Source organism: Phyllobates terribilis, unplaced genomic scaffold, assembly GCF_046119375.1.
Source record: "Phyllobates terribilis strain yellow unplaced genomic scaffold, ASM4611937v1 Scaffold_2__4_contigs__length_985480577, whole genome shotgun sequence".
Lineage (NCBI taxonomy): Eukaryota > Metazoa > Chordata > Amphibia > Anura > Dendrobatidae > Phyllobates > Phyllobates terribilis.
This window is the reverse complement of record NW_027362762.1, coordinates 181,741,740-181,763,111: the sequence shown is the minus strand read 5'-3', so window position 1 is coordinate 181,763,111 and position 21,372 is coordinate 181,741,740. Positions and strand designations below refer to the sequence as shown.

Genomic DNA, 21,372 nt, shown 5'->3' with positions numbered 1-21,372 from the left:
CCCATGAACAAAGTACACTTTAATCCATAGATCTTGGAATAATAATAATTTCCACAATTGGATGTGTTAAAAAAAATGTACCTGTTCTGAGATAATCTTATAAATGTGCCCCTGCTGTGTACTGTGTAATGGCTGTGTCTGGCCGTGCAGGAACATGGTCTGATCATAACACAGCTCCTGGGTAGGGGGTAAAGCAAAAGAGTATACAGACATTACAGCAGGGGGGTCACAGCTGATTCTTTTTTGAGGTAAAACATTTCCCTGTCTGTTTTTAAACATATTTTACCTCACAGAAAGAATCAGCTGCGATCCTCTGCTGTCCTGTCTGTAAACTCACTGTTGCTTTTCCCCTGCCCTGGAGCTGTGGTATGATCAGACCATGTTCCTGCACAGTCAGACACGGCCATTACACAGCAAACAGTCGAGACAGATTTCTAAGATCTCATCACAGGAACATTTTTTTTGAAACATCCAATTGTGGAAATTATTATTATTCCAAGATCTAATCAGAAAAATGTACCTTGTTCGTGGGAGAATTCCTTTAAAGCCACTATTAAAGTACCAGTCTAATATGTCTAAAAACTGTCCCAATTCTCATGCCCTGTATCTTGCCTTCCACTTTTTGTAATTGGATGTTTCCTCTTCATCAGTCTTTTGCCAGCACTATAGGCGCTGGCATTTCCCTTCCCCTTACTTTCTTCCATGCTTCGCTACTGCCATAGATTAATGACTTGCCGGTGCTTAACCTAAAGGCTGCCTTTTTATGAACACTTGCCCAAGGATAGGTATGTGATTTCCATGGGGCGAGGGGAGAAAAAGTTTGGGCAATTAAATTCTATGCTCACAAATGATCTTTTGGGGACAGTTAGGCCGACCTCCATGTACATTAGATGGTCAGCCAGTCTCAACAAAGTCTTTGAGTTGAGGTGTTTTTAATGTGTATGGAGGCCTAAAGTTTGTTGAAATGCCAGCGACCGTTTGAAGCAAACTGTGCTTACTGATAAGTTTCCTTTTTCCTATTCGTTTTATGAAGTCAGATGTTTTTGCTTTTCGCTTGACCTTGTGTTCTATAGCAAGACCGTGTGTTATCCAAATGGCTTACTATGACTTATGACCCATCTAACAGCCAGTCATGCACCCAGGGCCAAGAAATCCAAACCTACGATATGTACCCGGAACACCGAATATGCCATGAGTCAAATTCTTCAGTAATAGGTTCTGTAAAGCTCAGCTCACGATTGTCCTGATTTCACGGTCTTTATCTTGCATTTATTGTGCCGGTTTTTATCGTTGTCTTCCTGTATCAGATGTGGTGGAGCAGATTTGATGTGGATGATTCAGTCTGTTCCTCTGTATTTGGTGTGATCCCTGTCCTTAGCTTTTTCTCTTTATTCTAAACTTCTTCCTTTTGTTTCTTCCCCCAGATTGAACATTTATATAGCCTCACCGTCTTTGAGAATTACTTATATGCTACAAATACAGACCATGCCAACGCTCAGCAAAAAACCAGCGTAATCCGAGTGAACCGATTCAACAGCTCCGAGCACCAGGTAGTGACCAGGGTGGACAAAGGTGGCGCTCTTCACATTTATCACCAGCGCAGACAGCCAACCGGTAAGATGAGGAGCGGGATGAATGTGTGGATGGACTTTCTTTACATTCTGCTGCTCATGTCTTCTGATGTAAAATCTTAACCATAGATGGACATCTGGGGCACTTGTGCGATGTCTGGGGCTCCAACAAGCCACTTTGCTAGGTGAGGGCAATATACTAAATCTTTTGCCCAAGTGAAGGAAAGCCAAGCTACAGCTCAGCATTGAGAAAAAGGGAACACTACTTTTATATTTGGTGCTAAATGGAAATGAATCTTTTTATCGTTGCTTTATGTAGGCATTTTAGGGAATTCTACATGGCATTGATGGGCAGATGGCCTCTTGCGGCAAAGAATGCATCAAATCGCGTGTTTATGCTGTTGATATCTCTGTGGAAATGCAATGTATTTATCATAGATTTGATCCACGGTGAAAGTCTGTAGCGCACAGTGACACTCTTCAGGTAGAAAGGAACGCTGCACAATTTTTAAGCAGCGTGTGGATGAGATTTGCATTGCTACTTCAGTAATGTGCTGCAGATTTCTGCTCTTCTAACGCAACATGAGCTTCACATTTATTCACTTACAATAAGGCATGAGCTCATAAATACTAGATTGTATGAAGCCTAGTACATTGTATTTACAATGTGACTGTCCTTTTAAAGGGAATCGGTCAGCAGGTTTTTCCTATGTAATCTAAGAGCAGCATGATGTAGTGGCTGAAACCCTGATTCCAGCGATATGTCACTTACTGGTCTGCATGCTTTTCTTTTGATACAATCACTGTTTTCTCTGCTGCAGATCTAGCAGTTCTCTGAAAGCTGAGCTCTTTATAACCCTACCCACACCACTGATTGGCTGCTTGCTGTGTACCTTGACAAGAAGCTGCTAATCAGTGGTGGGGGGCGGGGTTACACAGAGCACTTCATTAGGAGCCAGGAGACGCCTAGTCCTGTAGTGATAATTTCCTGCTGATAAAGCACTGATTTTATTGAAATCACAACACACATCCTCATAAGTGACACATCACAGAAATCAGTGTATCTGCCCTTAAATCGTGCTGCTCTCAGATTACATAGCAAAAACCTGCTGATGGATTCCCTTTAAGATATGGAGAATAAGCTGTAATTGTGGAGGCAAACAGCGGCAATAGGTAATGTATAATAAATCACATTCTTCTAACTATGAATATCCAGGTGTGAAAAGTATCTTTTCCCCTTCTCCCATGACAGCACCACCTGAGAGAGGGTATCCGCCCACCAAGGACAGGAACCTACTGAATAAAAAGGCGGTACCTCTCCTCCGCATCAGTTTTTTGGTTCCTGTCCCTGATGGGAGCCTCACCAGGTGGTACCTCACGTACCTGGATTATGGACGGTGCGGCCTGGAGGCCGTGGAAGCAGCAGATGGTCCCTGTTCCCAGCCCGTCTGGCTGCTGCCCGGGTCTGCGTGTGGGGAGGAGGTGCTGTTTTCCTTCGGATGCCTCCCCGCGTGCGCCGGGGCCTGCGGCCGGGTCTGCGCCTCGCAAAGATGAACTGAGCGCGCCGGCCGGCAGGTCTTCCGGGCTGCGCACGTGGGGGTCGCGTCGCACCCTCTGACGGAGCGCGCCGGAAGTCCGGGCTGCGCACGCGCGGGGTGCTGACGTGCCCTATCACGGAGTGCGCCGGAAACCGGGTCTGCGCATGCGCGGGTGGGAAGCTGTCATCCCGCTGCAAGCGCGCCGGGTGCCGCTGGGGCAGGTGGATCTGCGGGTAGCGCGCCAGCTGGCTAAAATTAAAAAAAAAAAAAAAAAAAAAAAAAAAAAAAAAGGAAAAAGAGAGATGAGCACGCTGCCGGAAGGGGAGGAGCCTAAAGGAGGTGGAGCCCTACTGCTTTTAAGGATGGGGAGCAATCAGGATGGCGGTGTCTGCATCCCCGCCATGATGAATGAGGAACCGCAGTCACCTGGGCAGCAGCTGTCACCGCCACAGGAAGTACAGCAGCAGCCACAGCCATCAAAGCAGCGCAAGCAGCTCAAGCAAATGGAACGGGAATCTTCCCATCGACAAAGTCACAGCAGTGAGGGGCGTACGAGTTCCGGCAAGACTGGTCAGAAAAGACTTCGTCAGTCCACCTCCGCCAGATGGGAGCCCTCATGTGAACGGCAACCACCGCCTCCGGAGGCGAAGAAGTGTAGTGCTAAAAATAAAAACAGGGAGTGTGCTTTATGCAAAATCGGTCTTCCCACCTCCTATGCCAAAAACCTATGCTCAGACTGTATTCAGAAAACCATTGCAGAGGAGTCCCCCAGGTTTTCTTTAGAATTAAAGGATCTAATCCAGACAGAGGTCAGAGAGTCTTTAAGAGGCTTAACCTCACTCAAAAAGAAGAAGCGAAAACTAGTTTCTTCAGAATCAGAGGAATCAGTGGAGTCCCGTTTTACGAGAGAACTGCCTTCCTCCTCTAATCACTCCTCATCGTCATCGGAGTCTTCGGATGATAATGGGGGGGGCAGACCTTGTTTTTCGGTTGATAATACTGAGAGACTAGTTAAAGCCGTCAGAGGGACTATGGGTATTACCGATACCAAAGTGCCCAGAACAGTCCAGGATGTTATGTTCGGGGGCTTAGACCAAAGGAGGAGACGCTCATTCCCGGTCAATGACAGGATTAAATCTCTGATAGAAAGGGAATGGAAGAAACCGGAGAGGAAGGGTCAGCTGCCGTCATCCTCCAAGCGGAGGTACCCCTTTGAGGATGAGGATGCGGCTAAATGGGACAAAACCCCTAAGATTGACGTGGCCATTTCAAAATCTTCAAAAAAAATCCACTCTGCCCTTTGAGGATTTAGGAGCCTTAAAAGACCCGCTGGATAAAAAAGCGGAGTCCTTCCTTAAGCAAACCTGGGAGTCGTCAGCAGGGGCCCTTAAACCGGCAGTAGCAGCGACCTGCACTGCTAGATCTATGATTATCTGGCTTCAACAATTGGAAGACCAGATCAGGGGGAATGTGTCCAGGGAGAAAATTCTATCAGACCTTCCTCTTGTGCAGGGAGCGGCTGCATTCCTGGCAGATGCATCGGCAGATTCAGTTAGGCTGGCTGCCCGGTCTGCAAACCTCTCTAATGCAGCCCGTAGGGCGCTATGGCTCAAGAGCTGGCCAGGAGATGTGCAGTCAAAGTCTAAACTGTGCTCAATCCCTTGTGAGGGGGACTTCTTGTTCGGCAAAGGTCTAGATGACATCCTAGATAAAGCCGCAGACAAAAAACATGGATTTCCCACGGTGTCTGGTTCCCGATTTAACAGTTCCTTTCGGAAGAGAAAATACAGCCGCAGTAAAGCTCCCAGAGACCAAGGTAGCTGGAAAGACCGAAAGCCGTATAGCAGAGGCTTCATGTTTGGGGGTCCCTCCTCCGAGAATAAGAAAGCCCCTAAGTGACAGTTCCCCCCAGGTGGGAGGAAGATTGTCCCACTTCCTGCCTGCCTGGAAGAAAATTTCATCCAATTCTTGGATCTTAGGGATAATCAGGAGGGGGCTCACACTAGAGTTCAAGAGCAGGCCCAAGAACACTGTCAAAATATCAGCCCCCAGAGGTTTAGTGGAACAGATAGCCTTACAGCAGGAAGTTCTCTCTCTGCTCAGGAAAGGAGTTCTGGTGGAAACACCTGCACCCGAGCAAGGAAGAGGATTCTATTCGACCCTCTTCCTAATAAAGAAGCCGGACGGCTCCTTCAGGACCATTGCGAACTTAAAGAGACTGAACGACCATTTAATCTACAGGCCTTTCAAGATGGAAACAATAAAATCAGCCATAAAGATGTTATTTCCGGACTGTTTTATGTGCGTCCTCGATCTGAAGGACGCCTACTACCACGTCCCGATTTTGCCAGATCATCAACAGTTTCTAAGAGTAGCTGTACAATTCGGCAGGCACGTAAGGCATTTTCAGTTCGCAGCTCTTCCCTTTGGCATTTCCATGGCGCCGAGAGTCTTCACAAAAATCATTCTGGAGGTCACAGCGCACTTGAGGGAAAGAGATATTTTAGTCATCCCTTATCTGGACGACTTCTTAGTAGTGGGCAGATCAAGTCAACTCTGTGCTCTAGCCCTGGCGGACGTCATGGCCAGTCTAAGACGCCTAGGTTGGCTGTTAAATCTGGAGAAGTCAAGGCTGGAACCAAAGAGGGTTCAGTCTTTCCTGGGTCTCATTCTGGACTCGGAAAACCAAACCTGTCTTCTGCCAGAGGAAAAGAAACTGAAGATCAGATCCCTAACATCTCAGATTGTCAGCAATCCGACCATCACCCTGAGGAGTGCAATGTCTCTGTTGGGTACAATGACGTCTTGCATTCCGGCGGTTCAGTGGGCCCAGCACCATTCCAGATGTCTTCAACAGGAGATTCTGGCAGCGGACAGGCGGCTCAAAGGTCGCCTGAATGGGAAAATATCTCTTCCAGATGTTGTGATCAACTCCCTGGACTGGTGGACATCTCCGGTCAACCTATCTTTGGGGGTTCCTTGGACCTTCCAGGTGTCGGATACAATTACAACAGACGCAAGTGCGGAAGGTTGGGGAGCTCACCTAAGGGATCGTTCTGTACAAGGCCTCTGGTCGGACAGCGAGACAAGCCTCTCTTCCAACATGAAAGAGCTGTTGGCAGCCAGAAACGCGCTAAAAGAATTCAGTTCTGTTCTTCAGGGTCCTCACATCAGGATAATGTCAGACAACAGATCAACAGTCGCCTACATCAATCATCAGGGGGGTACCAGGTCTCTCCCTCTGATGTTAATAGCGGATCAGATCTTCAGGTTTGCCGAGAGTCGGCTGGTTACGCTCTCGGCACTGCATATAAAAGGGGAAGAGAACATAAAGGCCGATTTCTTGAGTCGTCACATCTTGAAACAAGGAGAGTGGGAGTTGAATCCAGCCGTTTTTCAGCAGATTGTGGATCGGTGGGGACAGCCCCAGATAGATCGGTTTGCAAACAGACACAATCGGAAGACCGAAACCTTTTGCTCCCTGAATCCAAAAGAGGGGGCGTTTGCGGTGGACGCGCTGCAGATTCAGTGGGATTTCACTCTAGCTTATGCCTTTCCCCCTTTAGTACTGATCCCTACTATCCTGAGGAAGATCCGAGAGGAACGGGCGAGGGTTATATTTATCGCCCCGTTCTGGCCCAAGAGACCATGGTTCACTTGGATGAAGAGAATGTCCCAAGCAGATCCATGGGTTCTTCCGGACATCCCGGATCTCCTCAGGCAGGGCCCAGTCTGTCATCCCCAAAGAGCGGGCCTGCATTTGACGGCTTGGATTTTGAGAGGTCGCTATTGACGCAAAGGGGGTTTTCTCCAGATCTTGTTACTACCCTTCTAGCAAGTAGAAACCCGATAACAACTAGAATCTATGGTAGAACCTGGGCTAAGTTCTTGTCTACCTCGGGTCAGTCTGCCAAAGGGAGGGTTCCTATTGAGGCCATACTAGAATTCCTCCAGAAGGGGTTAAACATGGGACTAGCCACCAGTACTCTTAAGGTACAGGTATCTGCTCTGGGGGCACTGTATAATTATGACTTGGCAGCAAATAGATGGATCATTAGATTTATTAAAGCCTGTCATAGATCCAGACCTATTCCTGTTCCAAGAATGCCTCCTTGGGACCTTAATTTAGTTCTGGAAGCATTAACCAAACCTCCCTTCGAGCCCTTAGAGAAGGTTTCAGAAAAAATCTTAACTTTAAAGACTGCGCTATTGGTGGCCCTGACATCAGCTCGTAGAGTCAGTGACTTACACGCACTATCCATTAACCATCCATTCACTCAAGTATGTATGGATAGAGTAATCTTAAGACCAGACCCGGCCTATCTTCCAAAGGTAGCCTCCAAGTTCCATAGGACGCAAGTAATCACTCTCCCTTCCTTCTATCCTAATCCTAGGGATTCTGAGGAATATAAGCTTCACACCTTAGATGTTAGGAGGGTGTTAGTCCAGTATTTGGAAGTGACAAAAGCCTGGAGAAAGAGTGACGCTTTATTTATATCCTTTCAGGGGGCTAGGAAAGGACTTAAGGTTACAAGGGGGACCATAGCTAGATGGGTCAGGGATACTATTACCTTAGCCTACTCTTCTAGCAATCTGCCGGTTCCTGAGAACCTGAAGGCCCATTCCACCAGAGCGGTAGCTGCTTCCTGGGCTGAGAAGGCGGATGTGCCCATCGACATTATATGTAAGGCGGCAACTTGGTCATCCCCTGCTACATTTTACAAACATTACCGTCTTGACCTTTCCTCTTCTACTGATCTGTCCTTTGGTAGAAGGGTGTTGCAAGCGGTGATCCCTCCCTGTGGTATTTAATCTCTATAAATCTCTCAGGTGGTGCTGTCATGGGAGAAGGGGAAAAGATCCTAGTTACTTACCGGTAACGGGATTTTACAGAGCCCATGACAGCACCCTATTAATTCCCTCCCCTTTATCACTGTGGTGTGCACTTTTTTTAAGGTGTTTAGTACATATGTTGAGGTGGTGGTTATGTATTAACCTGTCTTCGGAGGCCCTCTCATGCTCTGAAACAAAAAACTGATGCGGAGGAGAGGTACCGCCTTTTTATTCAGTAGGTTCCTGTCCTTGGTGGGCGGATACCCTCTCTCAGGTGGTGCTGTCATGGGCTCTGTAAAATCCCGTTACCGGTAAGTAACTAGGATCTTTTCATACCATTAGCCTAGATCTATAGAAATGGCATCACTATAACTATTGCTTCTATAGACTACATGCAGAGGAACAGCCACCATGGTGACACTTTTAGGTTAACTTTTAATAATTCTGAATTCATGTAATGCAGTGATTTATTGTGTTAGTAACTCTCTTATGTTAGAAGTCTGATCAGTTTTTGTAGTGTGGATACAAGTGGTTTATCCTGATAGTGGTTTACTTTATTATTCACGACCTTTGCGTTGCATCAAGCTGTGGCATGCGATTGTATTGTATGATTTACACTATGGCCTGATAAAGGGAACAGAAAAATGTCTTTCATATTAGTGTCTTTTACTATTCGGAGGCCCCGATTCATCATAGTCTTTGCGCCTGTTTTTGTCTAGTTTTGTGTGTTTTGCACTTTTTTTCTGTTTGCACCTAATTCATTATTCTATTTGCACATTTTTTAACTCTATTTTATATGTGATCGCCTGTTTTTTTTTTTTTTTCCGCTTTGTGGTCAGTATAGAAATTCCAGATGTTTTTTTAACCTGATTCATCAATTTGATTTTTTAAAAGTTTCAAAATTTGTCACAACTTCACTCCAATCCCCACTGGTGTATTTTTTTTTGCGCAACTTTTGTGACTATTGGTGCCAAAAGTCACAAAAACCTTTCAAGGCAGGAATAAAGCCCATTTTTGCCTTTGCGACAAATTCATGAATCGCGTGTGCCGTTTTGATGAATTTGGTGCCCAAAACGGCAAAAAGAAAAAAAAAAAAGAAGGAAAGTGACTTAAAAAACCCGCAAACGATGAATCAGGGCAGTAGTTCTGCAGTTAATGTGCAGCTTGCTAGGAAATACGGTACTTTTCTCTTGATTTTCTGTACATTATTTATGAAGTTGACAGTTTTCTAGAATTTTGATACTGGCAAATTTTTCTGAATGGTTTTCAGGGAGTGGATTGTATCCAGTAAACGTATTAGTTTCCCAATTTCAAGTGCAGATATTATTCTGGCTTTTACATATTTATATTCCTTATCCGATTATATGATGCTAAGTACTTTTACAGGGAAAGCAAGTTCATCTTGTAACAAAGAAGGCATGATCTGATCTAGATGTAGCTTTACTCTTTTAGGTGGCCATATCCATAACTGCTCAGCCGACCCCTGTATTGCTGCCTTTACCATAACCCTAAGACCAATGTTGCCAGACATTCTCACTGGCGGACTGGACTTTTTCGCCTGTATGAGGTTAACCAATCATGAGCAGACAGCGTAATGCATGGTAAAAAAAAAGAAAATAATGATCCTTAGCAAAGGTTATTGTGACGAAAAGCTGTCACATCGCCTATTGTGATTGGTGGATCCTGTGTTATCAGCTGTGTATAGAGGCGTTACCTGTCATTGTAAACCTGCCTCTGACATAAGGAAACTGTCCTAAACTCTTTCTGAAGCAACAGGAAGTGAAAGAAGTTGTCCACTACTTGGACAACCCCTGTTCATATCCCTCTCTTGGCCCCGATAAAATTTGTTCCAGTGGTGTCGCAGTCGCTTTCCCCGGGGCTCCACTACGGTTGTTGGGACATGTGACGCCGGCGCCCAATCAGCGCTGGCGTCACATTCCCCGCCTCCTGTCAAATTGAGTATGAAGAGGAAGTCAGGGATAAGCTGCATCCCGGACTTCCTCTTCATATTCGATTTGTCCGAAGGCTAATTGGCCATGTGTCACATCAGCAGCAAGTTAGCCCCGGGACCGCGAGTGCTGACACCGCTGGAATGGGTGCCAGCACGGGAGGTGAATATAGGGTTTTTTATTTTATTGGGCCAAAACACTTTGATCAAAAAGGGTTAGTCCAAGTATTGGACAACCCCTTTAAGAGCGTAAAATAACCCCAGTGGCCACTGTGAAAATAGCAAATTACTAATTCTTTTTTTTATTCAATTAATGACAATGATATGAAAAAAAAAGAAACCTGATTTAAACAATAGGTAATTTTTTGACAGCACATTCTTTTTAATAACCAATCAAATCTGTCTTCAGTTCTGTCTTCACCGAGGGACCTAATTGCATCTTAGCTTAGATGTTGTTATAGTAGTACTTCTAGTAATTAGAGCCTGCAAAGGGGAAAATTGCTATATAAAACGGGATAAAAGTCATATAATAGCCAGAAATCATATTATTCCTCATGTACATAAACAGCTGCTTATTTTCTGAAAACTTACCCTGAAGCACAGTTACATTTTAAAGGGAACTTGTCACCATGAAAATGCAGTACAGTCATGGCCAAAAGTATTGAGAATGAGACAAATAGTAATTTTTCCAAAGTTTACTGCTTCATTTTTTGTAATGGCAATTTGCATATACTCCTGAATGTCAGAGTGATCAGCTTAACAGCAATTACTGTACTTGCAAAGTCAATATTTGCCCAGAAAATGAACTTTAACCCCCAAAACACATTTCAACATCATTGCAGTCCTGCCTTAAAAGGAGCAGCTAACATCGTTTTAGTGATTGATCCATTAACACAGGTGTGGGTGTTGATGAGGACAGGGCTGGCGATCAATCAGTCATGATTAAGTAAGAATGACATCACTGGACACTTTAAAAGGAGGCTGGTTCTTGGTATCATTGTTTCTCTTCAGTTAACCATGGTTATCTCTAAAGAAACACGTGCAGCCATCATTGCACTGCACAAAAATGGCCTAACAGGGAAGAGTATCGCAGCTACAAAGATTGCACCTCAGTCAACAATCTATCGCATCATCAAGAACTTCAAGGAGAGAGCTTCCATTGTTGTAAAAAAGGCTCCAGGGCGCCCAAGAAAGACCAGCAAGCGCCAGGACCGTATCTTAAAACTGTTTCAGCTGCGGAATCGGACTACCAGCAGTGCCGGGCTTGCTCAGGAATGGCAGCAGGCTGGTGTGAGTGCTTCTGCACGCACTGTGAGGCGGAGACTCTTTGAGCAAGGGCTGGTTTCAAGGAGGGCAGCAAAGAAGCCACTTCTCTCCAGAAAAAACATCAGGGACCGACTGATATTCTGCAAAAGGTACAGGGAGTGGACTGCTGAGGACTGGGGCAAAGTCATTTTCTCTGATGAATCCCTTTTTCGATTGTTTGGGACATCTGGAAAACAGCTTATTCGGAGAAGAAGAGGTGAGCGCTACCACCAATCTTGTCTCATGCCAACTGTAAAGCATCCTGAAGCCATTCATGTGTGGGGTTGCTTCTAAGCCAAGGGAATCGGCTCACTCACAGTCTTGCCTAAAAACACAGCCATGAATAAAGAATGGTACCAGAATGTCCTCCAAGAGCAACTTCTCCCAACCGTCCAAGAGCAGTTTGGCGCCCAACAATGCCTTTTCCAGCATGATGGATCACCTTGCCATAAAGCAAAGGTGATAACTAAATGGCTCATGGAACAAAACATAGAGATTGTGGGTCCATGGCCTGGAAACTCCCCAGATCTTAATCCCATTGAGAACTTGTGGTCAATCATCAAGAGACAGGTGGACAAACAAAAACCAACAAATTCTGGCGAAATGCAAGCATTGATTATGCAAGAATGGACTGCTATCAGTCAGGATTTGGTCCAAAAGTTGATTGAGAGCATGCCAGGGAGAATTACAGAGGTCTTGAAGAAGAAGGGGCAACACTGCAAATATTGACTTGCTGCATTAACTCATTCTAACTGTCAATATAACCTATTGGTACTCATAATATGATTGCAATTATATTTCTGTATGTGATATAAACATCAGACAAACACTAATAAAAACCATAGGCCAGCAGATCATGTGAAAATATAATTTTGGTGTCATTCTCAAAACTTTTGGCCATGACTGTACAATCTGCAGGCGTCTTCTTATAGAGCAGGGGGAGCTGAGTAGTTTTGTGAGAAAAGATTCAATATAACCTGTGTTTTAAGCACTTGAAGCGAACCTGTCAACAGGATTTTGTTTAGTAAACTACAGGCAGTGTCAGGTTGGCGCCGTTACACTGATTAAAAGGATACCTGGGTTGAAAAAATCCGTCCTGTGGTTCTTGTGTAATCAGTGTTTGCAGTTTTGAGTTAATGATATGCACGTGCTCCAGGGCGGGACTGTAGGCAGAGTCTTATCCTGGTGCTCTAGGCCAGATCACCAAGAAAAGATCTGCCCACAGGCCGCCCCTGTCTGTCTCTTTGGCTGTCTGTATGATGAGGAACATACTTGTGCTTCGGGGTGGCCTGTGGGCAGGTCTTATCTTGCTGTTCTGGCCTAGAGCACCAGGATAAGACCCTGCCTACAGTCCCGCCCCGGAGAACGAGCATATCATTAACTCAAAACTGCAAACACTGATTACACAAGAACCTCAAGACAGATTTCTTCACCTCAGGTGTAATATTAATCAGTGCAGCAGCTCCAACATGACACTGCCTGTAGTTTACTGAGCAAAATCCTGCTGACAGGTTCGCTTTAAACCTCTGCTCTTTCTGGGATTTTTGGCCCTATCAGTGACCGATTTCTTTACATAAGAGTGCATACAGAGATAGCTGTCAGCCACTGTAAAAATCCCAAAAAGGATAGAACTTTAAACGAATAAAACTCAGGTTATACTGAATTTTTTCACGCTAAACAATATATCAACTTACTCAGCTCCTCCTGCTCTATAACATTGTGCCTCCAGATTAGACTGCACTTTTCATGGTGTCAGATTTCCTTCAAAGGGTTATTTTAAAGTTGCCTCTTGAACAACTCAGCAGTCTCCTTACTTCCTGGTTTCTGGTAGGACGGGCTCTCCTTCTTGAGGGACAGTTCTGGTGAGTAGTAGAGCTGTGGTATTAGTAAAATTATAAAGCTCAGCACAAACTCTGCTGTAAAGCCCCCGTCTCGCATAGCGAGATCGCTGCTGTGTCACGGTTTTGGTGACGCAACAGCGACCTCACCAGCGATGTCGCTATGTGTGACACTTTGCAGCGATCAGGCCCCTGCTGTGAGGTCGCTGATCGCTGCAAAATGTCCTGGACCATTTTTTGGTCTTTGCCCTCCTGCTGGTCAGCACACATCGCTGTGTGTGACCAGTGGGAGCAGCGATCAGGCTGGTAACCATGATAAACAGCGGGTTACTAGGGGCACACGCGCAATTAGTAACCCGCTGTTTATCGTGGTTACGAGCCTGCTAAAGTGAGCTTTAACCTCCCGCTCACCGTAGCAGAGTGGTAACCATGATAAACAGTGGGTTACTAGGGGCACGTGTGCCCCTAGTAACCCGATGTTTATCATGGTTACCACCCTGCTGCTTCAGCAGACTGGTCACCAGGAGCAGGACATCGTGGAAAGATTCTTTCCACGATGTCGCTGCTCCCCTGATCGTTGGTGAGCCTGCCTGTTTGACAGCTCACCAGCGACCACATAGCGACGCAGCAACGATCCCTGACAGGTCGTATCGTTGTTGGGATCGTTGCAGCGTCGCTAATTGTGACGGGGCCTTAACTCATTCAGCTATCAGTGGTTTCTTCTGAGTTATCACTCTATTTGCATATAGAGATAAATAGGGCATTTGAACAAGAATAGTTCTGGAGAGTGACTGTGTTGCTGGGGGCTTGGAGAATTTTGATTCCACAGAATTGAGAGAAACAGTTAGGCTGAGTTCACACGATGCGTTTTTCATGCGTTTCCGCGGCGTTTTTGCAGTTGCGTAAACGCCGCGGAAACGCATTAAAAACGCATGGTAGAAGGGCAGCAATGTTCCCCAATTGAAATCCGCATGTGCTGTGCCCATGATGCGGATTTTTCCGCAGCGTAAACGCTGCGGTCCAAAATCCGTAGCATGTCAATTAATTTTGCGGAAACGCTGCTCTTTTGCCGCCATTGACTTGCATTAGACCGCATGGAATCCGCATCACTGTATATGTTGATGCGCTTTTCATGCGGTCTAATGTGCGGATGGTACCCGGGTGTGGATGAGAGGACTCTCATCCAGACCCAGGTACCATTAAAAAAAAAAAGAATAAAATAAAGTCTTCACTGCCGGCAGCCGGGACCGAGCGAAGCAGGACACCGGGGGCCATCAGAGGGTAAAGTATATATTTATTTTTTATTTTTTGACATTCACACACTATATAAATCCATGCCGGTTGCATGGATTTATATAGTGTAAAGTTGTCAAGCACTTTCCAAGTGATGCTAAAATCGCTTGGGAAGCGCTTGTCAACCCGCATGTGGAAATGAAAGTGAAGACCGCTTCATTTCCGCATGTCCCTGGCAGGAAACTTCATGTACAATCCGCATGCGTTTTTTCCTGCCAGAGAGATGCAGAAACGCTCAGGAAAAAATCCTGAGCATTTCTGCATCGTGTGCACATACCCTCAGTCAGGATCTGAAAGGGAGGGGGAGGAGTTGATACAGAAATCATTGAGCTGGTGAGAGCTGGCTGGGATGTAAGGAGTTAACCCCTCTCCTAGAATTTAACTACTGTGCATACTATCAAGGATTTTGACAGGCACTTGTTGTAGAGCTTCATGGAAACCAGCTGTACACCATGAAAGACAAAAGCTCTCATGGCAGGAGAATGACAGAAAATCTTAAAAGCAAGTCAATTGCAAACTTGTTAATTTCCACGCTGTCTAATGAAAGCAATTTAATAACTTGAGAATACCCCTTTAAGTATCAGTGTTGGTCTGGACCTAAAATGTTCATATAAATTGTGGTAATCCAGACTTTTGTCTACAAAAAACACTCATTGTGTTTTGTTATAATGAATTGTTGGTGTAAAACCAGTTCAAGGTTCTATTTATTTGTAAACAGAATCTGTATACAGTGATGTCCCTACTCGCGACCAATTCTTTGTACCAGATCTTGTAATATAAGTGTTATCATCAGATCCTTCTCTTGCCTTTCCTTCCAGTCCGGAGCCACGCCTGTGAACTGGATCAGTACAAGAAGCCTGGAGGATGCTCAGATATTTGTCTTCTTGGCAGCAATCACAAAACCAGAACATGTCGATGCCGATCGGGGTTTAGTCTTGGCAGTGATGGCAAGTCGTGCAAAAGTAAGGCAGATGCAGTCTATTTACGTTGTTGGTCTGTCAGTGAGAATGACATTAGTTTTCATGCATATTTAACTTTTCATTTCCTAAACATGTTCATTACTGTCTTCTGATATTCAGACATTTCCTGCTTTTAAACTCTGATGCTCAAATATGTTTCTTATGTTTACATATACTGGCCTGATGAGCTGATCATTAAAGGGATTGTCCACCTTTGGGGACCTTTTCTGTTTGAAATGCATATAAATCTTTTTTTGTAATTGGGTTTCATTCAAAATATATGCTTGTTATGCTGTTTATGGCCTCTGCTACTGCATTGTTTATTGCAGTTTGTTAAGTGGGTTAACTGAGAATCAATCAGTAAGCTCTTTCTGACAGTCCAATGAGAAAGTTTCTAACAGATCACATCAAAGTTAAATGTGCAATGAAACAAAACAAGGAGCTTTTAAAAGGAAAACGGTGCAACATTTTACATGAGACCGAATTGCAAAACTGATTTTTTTTAAGCCTCAAATACATTTATTGAAATAAAAAAAAATAATAAAACTTTTTTTCCCTGGAGGTGGGCAACCCCATACTTAACTTTGTATGGCTGGACCACTGTACAAGACATGCACTTTTTTACCTTGTGTAGCCTATTTCCTCATAGATTGTCAGCTACTAGAAAATGGCCCTGTCTCCTTACATTGGAATGATTGGTTTATTAAGGCCCTTTTAAATGTGGCAATGATCATTCCATCTAACATTTCTTCCTGATAATTTCCCCTTTCTGAACCTGCCCAGTAATCAAGGCCAAATGAGAAAATGCTTGTGTTTGGCTGGTTGCATCTCTTATGCGGCATACATCTGATCTGGCCCTCAGCGCCTCCACCGGTGTAAAAAAAAAAAAATCAGAGAAACTGAAAATTTTGCAGTTGTCTCTTAATTTTTGCCAAAGCTGTGTGTATGTATATATGTATAGAATTTTAATATCTTCTTTTAATTTATTCTTGATTGGGGACTTAAATCTACAATCTTTTTTTCGCGTATACTATATACTGCAATACTGTGGTTGGTATTGCAGTATATGGAGACAATGACTTTCTTCTATGAAGCCCAGCTACAGCCTGAGCTTCACAGGAGGACTACGATGGCAGCCATGGCATGAAATTCCATCGGCATCTAAATGGTTAAACAGCAGTGATTGGAGCTAGCTCCTGTTGCTGCTGTTACAAGCAAATGCCTTCTGGATAAGACAGCAGGTATCTGCTCGGTATGGTGTGGGCTCCATTCCTAAACTGGCTCCGTGCACCCAACTTAGGACATACTATGTGGGGAAGGGGTTAAGAAAATACAGTAAAAAGTTGATTTGGTCATATACTATGCGTTGAACACTTCATTTCATTTTTGAGCAAATGACCATTTTCGTTGTTGACAGATCCTTTGTAGAATCTATTAATAAATTAATATCTACTGCTAACCGACACTACGCTCTTGGAGACTATTCAGAAAGACACTTAATCCTGTGCAAGGAAACCACTTTTGTACATACATCAACACTGTTAACAAGTTTTCCCTTGTTTCAGAGCCAGAACATGAACTCTTTCTGGTTTATGGACGAGGACGGCCAGGCATAATCAGAGGGATGGATATGGGAGCCAATATTCCGGATGAGCACATGATCCCCATTGAGAACTTGATGAACCCTCGAGCCCTGGACTTTCATGCCGAGTACGGGTTCATGTATTTTGCAGACACCACAAGCTTTTTGATTGGAAGACAAAAGATTGATGGAACCGGTCGTGAAAACATTCTCCATGAAGGTGAGGTGTGGTGTATCGATGCCAAGTCCAAAAAGGAGCAATCAGCTCACCTGACCGGGTGTACGACAAAATACTCCAGTAATGGCAGCAGTCCAAACGATAGCCAGCACTCACATCGTCTTAAAAGAATTGTGTTATTGATCCAGTAGTATAAAAAACACAAAAAATGGTTGAACACAACAACACAAACATTAAAAACGCAGAAAAGAAATATCCACTAAGCTCTCAGGCAACATGTTTCAGACCTGCATGGTCCTCTGTCAAGTCAAATATCTATAATAGGAAAAATAGAGCAAACCTGTATAATTTCCGGCATTATTACTTTATACATTGCACTGATTGTGCTCCACATTGAGTCAGTGATAGAGGCCACAAGGCATTAACATTCTACCCCCTTACAATGTAATGAATGATGCGAGACTATTTTCTGAGTTTTCCACTTGAATTTGCCTGATTAGGGCTTTCCGTATGAGTAGTCTTCATTAGGCATTGTCGAATTTCAAGTCTGATTCCTGTAAAGAAATTAAAAAAGCGTCCCACTTTCACTGCCAAATGATTCTCCCCCTCCCCCCAATTCCCGGAGGCTTCTGCATTCTTTCCTGCCTGTGACATGAGCTGTCCAGCCTGGTAGGATCCAGTTAATTAACTAGGTGTGATGGCCCATGGACGGCTGTCTCTGACATTGCGCTGTCACTTTCTGCTCTTTTTTGGGAGATCCTGTAATAACCTATATTACTGCTCCATCTTCAGTCAGCAAAGTTGAAATTTTCTTGATTCATGAGCGTTAATGGAATTATTTTAGAGTTGGCCATAGTCAGTGAATTGGATTTTGTGTGTAGAGGTCAAATTTACCATCCTAGATATTTCTACAGCACGTCTTCAATACATTGATTTGTGTTTAGTGGGATTTATGGATTTATAATCCATTGTTTCTCCTACCGAGTGTTGTGCGGGATGTGATGGATGCTTTACTCACACATTGCCCTATATCATGTGTTTTGCTTCTTTTTGTAGTCATCTATGAATTTGTTCATTGTTGTTTCAGTATTTGCCTATAGTATGTTGTTAATTTTTCATGATTAGAGGCTGGAGATAAATGTTGCATGCAGGGCTCCTCCAGGGAACAAGACAACTCATTGCTATGGGTCATCCCTGATATTGCATGGAGCTATTGCTGGGCTGTGTTGCCCTTTGTACATTGAAGATGGAGAAAGTCTGATCTGGCTCTCAGTGGTATAAGATGCCACTCTATGGTAATATGGCAGCAATTGCAAAGTTACTTTTCATCAATCGTCTTGATGAAAATTGCAAAGACAGAAGAGAAATGAAGATCTCAAGTTAGACGGACATTGTCAGCAGGATTTCACCCCCAAACTACTTATATGTTCATGTAGCTCTTTCAAGGACAAGTCCAGCAACACCTTTACATGGCCAGTCCCTTACCTCCATTACTGAGAAATCAGTGTTTGAATTGATATAAAAATGACTATGGTAGATCTGAAGCCTTTGTCACTCCAGCTCTAATCCCTGCCCAGTGTCGCCTCCTCCTGCTTGTCAGACGGCGCCTTTGCCTGAAGTAACACAGCATAGAGCCTGTCAGTGAAGCAGGATGAGGCAGTAATGGATGGGGAATAGAGCTGGAGTGACAGAGGCTGCAGATCTATAAATAGCTCTTTAGACTCATTTACATATCAACTCATACACTGATTTCTCAGTAACGGAGGATCGGACTGGCCATGTAAAGGTACTGCTGGACTTGTCTTTGAAAGAATTACATAGTTTGGGGGTAAAATCCTGATGACATATTCCTTATAAAGTTTATGGTTCATCATATACTATGACTTAAAGAAAAAAAAAAAATATATATATATTTCCTGCTGATTTGTATAACTTCATTTCTCTGTAAATTACCTATATATATATATATTATGTTGGTATTCCACTTGGCTATATTCAGGTACAGTACCTGGTTCTCCCTGGGATTAACTGCATTACATTTTTTTTAATTTAGATTTATAATTGTAGTTTTGTTGTATTTTATGGATCTAATGTAACTATAATTCTATAATCAGTTTCCACCAATGCTTTGGATGCAATTTGCTGATCTACGCTGCAGTGCGAGTTGCACACATACCGGTGTATGTAGCCGCTTCCTCTCCCGTATGGAGGAATAGTTGTAGAACTCATTTGTATAGTACATTTTAGCAGTTTTTTTTTATTTTACACCCAGAATGAATGAATTGGATGTATTTTATAAATATTGTTTTGAATGTCTTTGCATTATAAAGGGATCCATAACGTAGAAGGTGTTGCAGTAGATTGGATGGGAAACAATCTGTACTGGACAGATGATGGCCCAAAGAAAACCATAAGTGTGGCTCGCCTAGAGAAGGCATCTCAAACCAGGAAAACTTTAGTAGAGGGCAAGATGACCCATCCTAGAGCCATCGTGGTGGATCCGCTAAATGGGTAAGATATCAATCATTTTTTTAATAATATTACGGTATGTAAGGTGCCAGTGTGTTCCTTTGGCAATATAGAGAGTATTTTTTGGCGGGGATTTCTACGAAGTTTCCTAGATAGTATAGAAGAATACCATAGAGAAGATCTTCATTCCAGATGTGATCCACGCATTAAAGGGGTATTCCCATCTCCAAGATCCTATCCCATCATGTAGTAGGTGTAATAGTAATATTAGCAAATATATCTCCAATTAGAAATGTAGTATATTTTTTCTGATTCGCAATCTCTCTATCCTCATGTGCAGTCATCGCAGGACCTTAGGTATCCATGGTTACGTCCACTGATAAAGTCAGTTAGTTAGTTGCTAGTGGTCGTAACCATGGATACCTAAGGTCATGTATTGCCTGCATATGAGGTAAGAGAGATAGCAAATCAAAAATACTATACAACATTTCTAATTGGAGGTATTTGCTAATATTATTATTATTACACTTACTACATATTGGGATAGGACCTTGGAGATGGGAATACCCCTTTAAGTAAACATTTACTTGCTTCATCAGGGTTTTATTAACTTGAATATACCATGTAGCATTGTTTCTGACTGAGTCCTTATTCAGGAGCCTATAAGGAAAAAAGGATTTTTGTAACCATGTTCATAGATTCTTAACAAGCCGTCCAGCTGCTCTACAGTAATTAGAAAACAGGAAAAAGGCAATGGTACTCACAAGCCAAGGTGTCAAGAAAAATGCCCACCAGGACGCAGCCAGCCCCCTTTTGTAAGAAGGAGGTAACACAGGTGCAGAATGCTGATGAACAATCACTCTCATCCCCTCTCAATGGAGGAGCGACTGCCTAGCACTAAAACTGCACACAGATGAAACTTGCAATAGGGTGCAATTCACACACTTGCGGCACCGTGCCTAGTCCGCATCCTATTACACGCCCCTCCTATTCGATTAGGCGGGATGCCCGGCACCCTATCCGTGCATCGCAGAGGTGCAAAGCCCCTAGTTCACAAGGTCACCATTAATGGGCATGGCTGCACCCTGGCAGATTAAAAAAGTGCAAAAATATCATATGAGGTATTAGTTAATATTTTGGCCAAAATACGTAATCTCGCAACCCAAACGTAAAGGGTCCTCATGATTTTGCGAGTCCCTACTCTATCATTAAAAACAAACAGCATAGCCAGAACAATAAACAGAATTTTTTTTAAAAAATTCCAAAGTCAAATTAGAAAACAGTAGAAAGCTGATGAACAATCACTCTCATCCCCTCTCACTGCAGTTGCTCCTCCAGTGAGAGGGGATGAGAGTGATTGTTCATCAGCATTCTGAACCTGTGTTGCCTCCTTCTTACATCCTGGTGGGCATTTTTCTTGACACCTTGGCTGGTGAGTACCATTGCCTTTTTGCTGTTTTCTAATTTGACTTTGGAATTTTTTAAAAAAAATTCTGTTTATTGTTCAGGCTATGCTGTGTACAGTAATTATGTTATTATCAAGTTTATGTAACCCTGGTGACATAAGTAAAGTATTATTGTTGGCACGAAAGTGGTTCTCCGATCCTGAAATAAAAACCTATGAAGATTTTTTTTGTTGGTTTTTATACTCCCTTTGTCCAGATTTACATATCAGTGCCTCTATCCTTCCTTCTTGGGTGTCTCCATATTTGTTTGCCTACTTCTCTTCCACTGTAGACAGTGACATTCACCCCACCACTTCTCCTGCACATCACAGCTGTGCACCCATCCCATTTAGTACATATGACAATGCAGAGCTCAGCAGTGGAGATGACTACGTCATAGGTTGCTGTGCTCT

The 21,372-nt window shown here is 43.7% G+C and overlaps 1 protein-coding gene across 2 annotated transcripts in view; it reads left to right on the top strand.

Moving 5' to 3' along the window:
- The window catches only part of LRP1 (LDL receptor related protein 1), a 385,437-nt gene that overhangs the window by 200,952 nt on the left and 163,113 nt on the right, over positions 1 to 21,372 (top strand). For both annotated transcript variants that reach the window (XM_073663345.1, XM_073663344.1), the window contains exons 9-12: positions 1,425 to 1,614; positions 15,145 to 15,288; positions 16,851 to 17,087; positions 19,376 to 19,556. In XM_073663345.1, the coding sequence (XP_073519446.1) occupies positions 1,425 to 1,614; positions 15,145 to 15,288; positions 16,851 to 17,087; positions 19,376 to 19,556 (752 nt within the window). The remainder of the gene's footprint in view (positions 1 to 1,424; positions 1,615 to 15,144; positions 15,289 to 16,850; positions 17,088 to 19,375; positions 19,557 to 21,372) is intronic.